Here is a 10,786-nt window from a genome sequence, read left to right on the forward strand (position 1 = left end):
CGTAGTCGTTTAAAGAGGTAGCGCCGCACAAACGCGCGGTTCCAAAAACATGTCGGGAACGGCAACCGACTCGATTGGAGCAGATACATGCAATACCACGTGCGACAAGAATGCGCATAACGTGGGAAGGACCGTGACAGCAGCGAAGTGTGCTGGCTAGTTTGCAAACCTCTAAGTGAATATATGGCCTTGAAGACCGCCGCTGTACACAGACGCCGGGCCTGTCATGTTCTTGCTATATAGCACCTGCCTTGCCTTTTTGGCCGTCAGCTTCGAAGAAGGAAAGAAATGAACAAATGGAAAATACCGGGAGACCTTTTTGTAGCAGCCAATGCGTATAGCGTTGCTACGTCGATATGAAACGACGGGCGATGAAGCGCTTGTTTATACCATGTTTCAGCGATTTGTAATCGCTCCTTGTACCGTTGCGAAAGCGTACTGGTAGTACTTTTATCGCTTTTTTTTCTACAGAGAACGTTCGTGGGACAAGTTATACCTGAAATTCAAACGCCAATAATTCGCCATCATTAGTTAAGTGCAGTACCACCAGCTACACAGAACGGAACTTCTCAACTAATGCCCCTATTCTCTACCACCGTAGAGGGCCACCTACATAAACGGCAACGACATGGACTGGAGCCGACATTGAAGAAGGTTTAATTCTTTTCGAAAGCAGCCATGCTCGCTAACGTCTACATATACGCTCACTCGAACGGAAACCAGACGAAACAGTGCTTAATATTTACTGCGTACAATAGAGCGCCAGCTATTGCGTCACTGCTTATAGCATTATGGGCGAAACTGCATTTTTTTTCTTCAGCTGGAACAGTGTGTGGTCTCAACTAGAAGCAACTGGGCCAACTTTTCCAGTGTATCAACTGCACACGTTGTTGTCGCCCTAGCCTACGATGTGTCAGTGCAGCAGTAAATCCTGCGGACGCCGCAACTCCTTTCCCATCGTGTCGCTTGCCTCCTCCCGGGGTGCGGGGTTTGCACACCTTTCAGCTCTGTCCTAAGTGACATACTTTTGCTATGCATAAAATAAACCACCACTCGAAAGACAAGCGCGTCTCCGGTCACCCCGTCTTCTCACGTTAGAACAAAGATAATGCGCGATTATCGCATAACGCGCTTTTGATAACATACTCCTTCGTCACCATATCGTTCAGGCTATATTGTACACGTGGATAGTTGATCGTTGCAGTCATGCCAGATGACATTTCACGAACGCCTTCGCCCCATTATGGAGACAAGGGGGACAGACGGTGTCGTTAACATGTACGCGGGATGGAGACGTTCGGTGTCACTAAGGTGATGATGCATATTACACAATGCGTCCCAACAGGCTAGGACTCCTGCAGCGTCGCAATGACGAAACTTTGGCGACTGAGCTATGCGTCTCTTGTGTTCGGCACAATTCTTGCCGGTGTTTCATTCGCCGATTCGTGTCAAAAGGTGCCACATGAATATATTTCGTGACCCAACAAGGGAAGGAGCGCGGAGCGGGTCGTCTTTTCAAAGGCTGTCGTCGCCGTCCTTGACGGCACGCTTGCATCGTGGCACCCTGATTGATGGAGTCAACCGAGCTTTAGGGTGCACTTGCAACGCATTCGTGAATGCAGAGGCGTGACGCGGAGATACGCGGGATACAAGGACACACGCGTTTCTGTAATCGCGTTCTTGATTGGCTAACGCGCCGACTTCAGCTTACACTGCGGTGTCACATGCTTGTGAAACCGAGCATAGACTCTCTTGAAGTTCTTACGTGTCCCAACAAATGAAACTAAGGAACTAAGACTAGCGCTAATTTACAGTCCGAATCTTATGTGAGTCGTGTCGCTTACGCGAGTCGTGTGCGCGCGCGTGCGAGGCGTATAACGTTGGTTGACTCGCGTCGCTTTGATGTCGCGTCGCGCTTACTCCTTTCTGTGAGCCGTCGTGATCGCCGGCTAATTTCTTAGGGCGAAACCTTCTCGCTATACGCACAAGCCTGCCGTATATATAGACGACCTTCTTTTTATTTCACAGAAGCTCACTCCACGGATGGCACGTAGGCGGGAATCTTGCCGCCGGACGCCACCGACAAAGTGTGCCGTTTATCGTTTTATTTTATCCCGTTTCACATTTGTAGATGCTCCGCGACGCAATGAAAAGCTAGTCGTTTCAGGCGTCGCCCTCGACCAGCGAGCCTTTTTCCTCATGGCCGTATAGAAAACTGGCGCGAAGCCTGGTGCATCAGGTTCAACGTGCGAACAGGCTTCGCGTGAAAACCCGGCGAGTTAAGTGCCGGTAGCGAACTATTATTAGATCGGCTGTATTGCTAGCCGCGTAAGATCGAACCAAAACAGTTTCGCACGTAGCAGTTCATTCACGTACATCTTGATCGCGGAGTTCTGTGCTTGATCGCTTACCAACTTTTATATGCTTTGCAGGTCAAGCCCTTGCTTATGCACGCCGTCGATCGCGCGTTCTCAATTTCCCGCAAGCGCTTTAAGTTATTTTTAGTGCAAAACAAGGGCAGCGCGTTCGCGGAGTTCACCGACAAACTGAAGAAGCCGTAATATAAAACCTCTGTCCAAAGCTCAGCAGCCAGTGTGAAGGCTGGAACGCATCGGAGCTGTCTCAGGGCCTCGTGTGCCGAGGCACTTAAATAACTTTCGGTGGTCGAAATTTCAAGATAGAACTACATTTCGTTCCATTAAGCTTCAGAGCACTGAGCATGTCACAGGTCTTGGTGGCTGTTGTCACTCACGCAGTGGCTTAAAAAAAAGCGTGTGGTAAAGAACTCTATACCGTCATTTTCAGAAGCTTTATTGCCACTGAGATAGTCACTAGATGCCACTTCGGGGAGGGCATAAGCTTTGAATACATTCCCAGCTCTTCTCTATACAAATGTCTCAAGAGGGAGGAGCACCCTTTCACCCCTCGCACATCCAGTCAATGGAACCAGCGTTCCTCCGATATCGTTTCAATTTGGGACCATGCCTTATTTTGTGCAACCATACGCAATTATTTCTTTGATGGTGCGTGAAGTGCGAGTGTGTGTACGTGTGTATTAATTTTTTTATGTAGACGCTGTTTTTCGCGTTGTACCTTTACTCAAACTTTCTGTTGTGTGAGCCTAACATTGCTTCCTCATATGTATTGTGGATATTATCACACTTGATATTTTGTATTGTTATTTTATGTACCCCACTCACCTCTGTAAAGCTCTGTGTGCTTGAAGGTAAAATAAATAAACCAATAAATAACTTCAGCGCTGTTTTTCAAACACTTGGAATGCCTCATGAGCTTCGGAACATGGGCTTGCGTTAAAATTACGTGAGCAGTCGTTCCAGAGCAATGCAAATGAACTGAACAAGACTGTGCTCCGCGTTTACAGCATTTCAGTCTGCTCGCAGTTTCGCCACTTGTTACGTTTTCAATGACAACGAGTAAAAGGAAGTGGAGCGCGTTGAGCGCGAGCCAAGTCACCACGCAACGTGATAGGAACGCCATCGTCTTCCTTCCCAAGACTCGCACCAGAAATCGCCGCCGCCGTGGGAAACGCGCTTTGCGTGCGCGTACACGCCTATCAATGGAAAAACGACCGGTTGTTTGAGATTGCGACCCTGAGAGCCAGCGCCCAAGTTGAACATAGGCTCTCGATTGTACCTGTCTCCGACGGTTACGCGACGCCGCGATATATTGACCGAAACGCTCCTGTCGTGGCGGCAGGGCAGACTGACGTCAGCGACGAGGCGGCCTCAACTACACTGACGTCATTACACGCCTTCTTATCTCTATCTTTTCTTCCGCCGCCACTTAGCGTGCCAGAAAAGGACAAACGTCCAGCGAGCGGCCAAGTAGCCCCTTGTTTTGCTTGCATCCCGCGCCGCTCTTTTAGCGTCTTTGTTGTTGTTTCCACTTCAGAACTGGGCTCAGCTCTGGTTAACCTCCCTACCTTTCTCATTTATTATTTGCTCTCTCTCTCTCTCAGAACGCCAGCAGCTTAGTCTGCCACAGTATCACTTGCCAAGCCTGCGTGTGCTTGTACTACCCTTTGGTGGCCTTCACTGCACGTTCGTGAAGGACGGGGTGAAAGCGACGAAGAGAAGGTGGTGATCGTCTGTCGCCTGCTGTAGCAAGGGCATTGAGGCAATTACGTCTGGTCCTACGTCTCTTCAGTGCGCGGAGAGCGTTCTAATGACGCCATGCGGCGTTGAGCGCACTGAAGTCTTACGAGGGCATCACCGCTGATGTAGGGTTTTAGTGGACCCGGTCGCCCTGTGTTTACCTCTGCTCCACTAGCTCCCTTCCCTCCATTCTTTGTGCCACAAAGCCTGCTCCGTCTTTGTAGCAGCCACCGTCATAAAGCGCAGTGTTCTATTTTTGGTTGACGTGTTTTCTTTCGCGGTCACTGCACAGAAGCATAGAAGCTCCCAATGTTTTCTGATAACACGGCTAATATTTCACGCAATATTTGTTGTGTCGTAGTGTTCAAATGAACAGAGATAAAGAGAAGGCAGGGAAGGGGGGGGGCTGCTTTTTACTGAATTCTGGCCTGATGGATTTCTTATCGTGCTACTACACATTAATGCGTTCAAATGAACAGAGATAAAGAGAAGGCAGGGCATGGGGGGGGGGGGGGGGGGGGCTGCTTTTTACTGAATTCTGGCCTGGTGGATTTCTTAGCATGCTACAACACATTAATGCGAAATCATATTAAATTAAACACTTAGTAAATTTGCTGCTGTGAAATATTGTGCGGCCAACTGCAGACGTTTTTGAATCTGCGAGAAAACGAAATTTGCCCGTTGTCGTAGCTGCAAAGCCTTTACATTTCGAGGTCTGCGCTGTGCAGTTTTCACGTACGGGAAGAGATAGCATAGGAGTACTTTGCCTGTAAATTCAAGGATCAACGTATTCGGCTGCACATACCACATTGGTAGAAGTTGCTTCATGTCCGTAGAACAAATATTGGAATGGCAGGCCTTCTAACGTAGCCAGACGGTTTGGTTTATGATTAGGAATTGTTTGGAAACAGAGACGAGGATAAGGACTTGCTCCAAAACATATCACTCCAACGTCCCTCCTAAAAGCGTACGCGAGATACAGCGGAAATGATTCACGACAGAAGCTCATGTGGCCGGACTGACTCCTCCCCGGACATCGAGGTTGCGCAGCACAGTCGAAAGTTTCAAGGGCGCAGCAAATCACTGATACGGCATGATTAAACTTGTTCGCGCCAGAGAGTTTATACGGACTAAACAGAAAAAGCAAAATTTGAAACATGTGCATTGCAAGCGACGTGGTCTTCTCTCTTGCCTCGAACATGTTAACTCCAGTGGTATCTAGCGAAAGGAAAACGAACAAGCGAATGAAACCAGGAAGACGAACGCTGATACGTTGCGATTGTGGTGTCGGCCGCTTCATAGTGCTGTACCAGTTGTAGGTAAACGCGGAAGGAAATAAGAGCGGGATATCATATAAATCATAGAAGGGTGGTGTCGTGGAGCAGAAGCAGAACACCGGACCTCTAATATTAAAGTCGTAAGTTCAAATCTTCCTCCAGTCCACTACATCTTCAGGCTTGGAGTGGCGCCTGACACAGGCAGAAGAATTGCCGAGAGACAGCAGGGCTATACGTGCACGAGCAACCAGATTGGGAAGGCCCACTAAGCTTCAACAAACTTCCCGTTACAGTACAGGAAGTGGCCTCCCGGGCACGGCGCTTCCCTCACCAGTACAGGGGAGGGAAGCCACTACCTACCTCGTGGCCACTACCTACCTCATGACTTTTGCAATTAACCCATAGCTCTCAGACCCCAGTGGCTGCGGAGGTGCTATATTCTGCAGCCATGAGGGGAGCACGGCTCAGCAGCTTTTTCTCTCCATGTATAATTTACATAGCAGGAGTGCGGGAGAAGGGAAAGGCGATATGAGGAAGCGTGCCTCCTTTGGTATGTGAGAACTGTCTAACGAGAACTCCCTGGGCATCTCCACAATGCCCTCTGGACGTCTGTAATTAAATCTGAGCTCCCATCAAACGCATTGCAGAAGCTAAAGCGCTTAACTTTGTACTCGCGCGCATCAGTCCAGAGAGGAGATATTTAGAATTTGTAGAGCGGAGCTAGGCAAGGGATAGAAAAGCCAACGCAGTCACTCAAACAGCGGATCGTGGCCACTCTTTGCTCGTGGCAGCGCGCATACACAAGAGAAGCGCGGGAGAGGGAAAATGAGCTGTAAGAAAGCATGTCAAGTTCGGGGTCTCATAATAAAAAAAAAGAAACGCTACTACTATAGGAACAGTTGTGCACAAACTGGAAAATATTAAGTTCAAGGTACGGTACGCTACGTTTATGCTACTTCTGAAAAGTGAACACCGTGCAAGTTCGTCTATGCGAACAACTGGCGCAGAACGTGCAGGCGCAAAGCCGCATGATAGCCCCGCAGCGGGAAGACGACACTATGCGCAAGCGGCCGTCCAGCAAATCATCACTTCTGCCACGATGCGATGAACCGTGCGAGGCAATGGTGGTGCTAGCATTCTAGCAGACTACGAACAATGGCGCACAGTAAAGTCACGAGGAAACACTTCTCACTGTGTGTTCTGCGTACTCGGTAGAGAAAGCACAAGTGGTACACGCAACTTAACATTTAACGTCACCTCACGACTGCCCTATGCCGTCAACATCACCGGCACTTACGGTCAATCAACGCAAACAGCCAAGGCAGCTTCACTTGCGATGATCACCGCAGTTAGGGGTATATGCCCGGTTCTTTTTGTTAAACTTTTTCCACTCCTTTTGGTCGCTCGAGTTGATTTTTGATGACTGGGATAGCTGTCCCCTTCGGTGGCCTGTCTTTTCCTGGTGTCACCGTTAAAAAAAATGTTTGCTTCTTTTCTTTGTCTACGCGTTAGTTTTGCTACATCCTGCTCAAGTAAACATGTACCTGCACAGTGGCCGCAAGTGGCCCGCACAGCTACATTACCCATGGTGAATTCCCCAGGACCACGCCGTTTCAAAGAAATGCGATTTTCACTTTAAGGCACACGACAATTCTTGTGCATATGCGGCCACGGGCGCGCCCACGCAACCCCGTCTGCCTCCTTTTATTGATCTCTTCCAGGAGAAAGGCAATTTAGCCTTACAAGTGTCCGCAGGCAAATTGTGACGCCTATGCGAACGCCCCATTTCGCACGGAAAAAGTGAACCCGCCGTGGCTGCTCAGTGGCTATGGCGTTGCGCTATTATAAGCATGAGGTCACGGGATCAAATTCCGTCCCCGGCGGCCACATTTCGATGACGGCGAAACGCAAAAGTGACCGTGTACCGTGCATTGAAGGCCACCGAGTCTAAGCACAGATAGGCGCTCCTACCCTGTCCGTTGCTTTGATTTCGTGTACTTTCTAGTCTCGCGCTGGGGCGCATCATGTCAAGTTGAATTTTCTGTCTTGCCTACTTCATATTCCATATCCCCCATGGGGTGTGGTCGCGCGTCCTCACAGAGCACGAACTGTTGACGTAATGTGGTATGTCGCGAGTGGTTCTACTTGTTCCAGCTCCCCGTGCTGATCGGTACTTTGTTCTATATACGCGCTGCGACGCAAATCCGACCACGTCACGACGCTGCATGTGGTGCATGCGCCACGTGACATTGCTTACAGACAGAGGATCGTACCATATTGCAATCGTTTGTATTGCGCATCGGCGCATTGGGCATATTGAAAAGACGACACCACTTAATTGCTGACTACTAACTGTCATCGTGCGCAAAATGACGAAAATTCTCGGTACGTCAATGTGAGTAATTACGCTGTACGAGTGTTTACAATGAAGCAGCGCAGAAGTATGTTTATGCCCAGAAGACAATTGTAATCATTTCTTTGCACGTGTGTGTGCTTCCGGCGGGTCATTATCATTACATTTGTCATCGCTCGTACCGGAACTAACAAGCGAGGCTATTACCATGCTAATGTACTCGGGTGTACGAACGCCATAACAAACGCATCTACAGACTTGATAATAGGTTATGTTTATTTCAGCACTGAATTCAGCACTTTGACATTTAGCTCACGATGCCTTCGGGCTCGATAGCACGAGCCAACGTAACAAAATGCTGCAACTGTGTTGCACGCGTGAAGGACAAAAATAACTACTGCTTATTTTCACGGAAGTGACAGTTAAAGCTAAAGAACTATTGTTATTGTCAGTATTAGGCTGCTGAGCTAGACACACGAGACAACAGTATGTAAAAGCTTCAGCGATCACATTTACAAGAAACAATAGGGGATAAAGCAAAAGGCAGACCTATCTATAGTCCTGAAGACGGAAAAAAAAAAAAAAGAATTTCTTGCGAACTGGCAAGACAAAGCATGGCGGAGAGAACGCTACAGTGCGTGATTTTTTCGTACCCTGATAAAACAACACTTATCCAAGTATGTCACTCTAAATCTTTATCTCGATTCGCAGACTAGCTATCCGTGGCCATGAGCAATGTTCAGAGTGGCAACTGCAAAGCACACATATCAGGCGGTGAATCGAGAGCAAGAAGAAAGGGGGAAAAACGCGGACGCATTCTAACAAGCTTGTAGGCCACGAAGAGGGGCTCAGCGACCCTCCCGAAAAAAAAAAAGAAAAAAAGGATCTGTTCCCCTCTCCTTCCTGCACCCAAGAAAGGACGGGCCGAACAAGCAAATAAAAAGCGTAAACACGGGCGAGGGGGTGGGCCAAGTTTGCGCTCCACAACAGGAGAGAGGGCGAACGACGTCCGTCGCCGCCGCGAGAAGAAACTGGCTTCGCCCTGGGAACCCTTCCCCGTTCGCATCGCCACCGAGCACGGAGAACTCGAGTGACCGGCGGGAGGAGCGCACGCTTGACAGCAGGGTTCACGAACGCGCGCCGGCGGCAGCGCGCATTTCGGTTCAAGCAGCGCCTTGCACACGCACGGGTGAACGATGGAGTCGCAGCAGGCGAACATATTGGGCGGCACGGCTGCGGAAGGAGTGCCGTGGTTACCGCTGCGCGACAGCAGGACCGAAGGGTGGCCGCTGACCGGCAGCCCGCTGCCGGTCGCCATCATTACGGCCGCGTACGTCTACTTCGTCAAGGTCGCTGGACCCCGGTGGATGTCGAGGCGCAAGCCTTACGACCTGCGGGGCTGCATCCTCGTCTACAACCTGCTGGCCGCGCTGTTCAGCGCGTTCTTCGTGGTGCGCTTCGCCAAGCTCGCCTACTGGGACCGCGGCTACTCGTTCCTCATGGGCCTGGACCTCAGCAACGATCCAGCCAGCGTGGAGATCGTCCGCCTCTCCTGGTGGCTGTACATGTTCAAGCTGTCCGAGCTGACCAGCACCGTGTTCTACGTGTTGCGGCGCAAGTACGACCAGGTAACCACGCTGCACGTGGTGCACCACGTGATCGTCGCCTGGAACGTCTGGATCAACGTCACCTACGCGGCCCAGTCACACACCATGTTCGTCGTGTGCATCAACGGCTTCGTACACGTCCTCTCGTACCTGTACTACTTCCTGTCCGCACTCGGGCCGGCGTTTAAGAAGTGGCTCTGGTGGAAGCGCTACCTCACCATGGTGCAGATAGTACAGTTTGTGCTGTACTTTGTGCACGCCGTGGGGCTGATTTTTGCCACGGGAAACTACGTGCCCCTATTCGTGTGGCTCGAGTTTGGCCAGGCCGTGCTGTTCTTCTCGTTGTTCGTACTGTTCTACGTGAACTTGTATGCCAAGGACAAAGGGGGACCGTGCGGCCCTGTCAGAGCGGACTAGACAAACGCTTCGACAAAGGCTCGGCTGGCTTGAGGAAACATATCAAGCACGAGCCGTGACGTGTGGTGAGAACTGAGTGTCATTTGGGCCTCTCGTCTTTCAAGAGACCCGCGAGCATGAGTGCGACGAATAAACACCGCAGGTCGGGTTTCCTGGATAGGGTATGGCCTTATATGCATAACACATGATTTCCTTCATTGCGGCGTGCATACAAGTCGCTCTGTTCAATGTGAGTGTTAATCCCTTCCAAGGCGGCATACAAAGGACTGCGACATTATACGGCAACGTGTGAAATTGAAGGGACTGCACTGATGTTCCGTGACGCCCTGCACAGTGGTGCTAGTTTTTCCTTTTACCATCTTAAATATATCTTGACAGTCAGAATGCTGTAATGTCGTTTACTTATCAGCGTGCCTTTTCATACTACTGATGCGAGATGTCTGTGATAGCACTGGGAACGTGCTAGTGCAAATGCGCATTTCATATGTGATTGCATCAGACTTTGACAATCATTGTCGAGTCGATTCGCAGATAACTTCTGACGAAGTGCAGCTATAGCCTTTGTATACGTTACCACTGATATGAAAACAAGTTTTGGGAGTATGAACAAACTCAGAGACTTTTACAAGACTGTTGAAGTGGATTATCAAGGGAATGACAATAAATATGCATATGATAAATGACGCCTCACGCGTGTTTCTGTGCGATTTAATAACATTACGACATCGAGCACTTCTGACGCCCTTCGGTGGTGTCTACGCTGTGGGCGGCTTTGCTTGGTGTTTACTTGTCTTTGTGCCTTACATGCCGCCAAAGTTGTTGATAGAAGAAAGGGGGGGGGGGGGGGGTGTGGACACATATCAACCTTGCAAAAGAAGCATCGTTTATCTCTTTTAGCTACTCTTGAGTACGTAAATAAGCATTTTCGGCTTATCAAACCTCCCCACCCACTATGCCCCCACACACTGAAGCTATCAGGCAAAGGCGACTCACTATGTACAGCCTCCGTCACACTTA

The 10,786-nt window shown here is 49.7% G+C and overlaps 1 protein-coding gene across 1 annotated transcript; it reads left to right on the forward strand.

The window, feature by feature from the left end:
* Window positions 1-8,016: 8,016 nt before the first annotated feature.
* On the forward strand, window positions 8,017-10,449 carry LOC126536229 (very long chain fatty acid elongase AAEL008004-like). Its single transcript, XM_050183123.3, has one exon. It carries the CDS (start codon window positions 8,942-8,944, stop codon window positions 9,767-9,769), a length of 828 nt encoding a protein of 275 aa, XP_050039080.1. The 5' UTR covers window positions 8,017-8,941; the 3' UTR covers window positions 9,770-10,449.
* Window positions 10,450-10,786: the final 337 nt, after the last annotated feature.

The sequence above is a fragment of the Dermacentor andersoni genome, chromosome 4 (genome assembly GCF_023375885.2).
Source record: "Dermacentor andersoni chromosome 4, qqDerAnde1_hic_scaffold, whole genome shotgun sequence".
NCBI lineage: Eukaryota > Metazoa > Arthropoda > Arachnida > Ixodida > Ixodidae > Dermacentor > Dermacentor andersoni.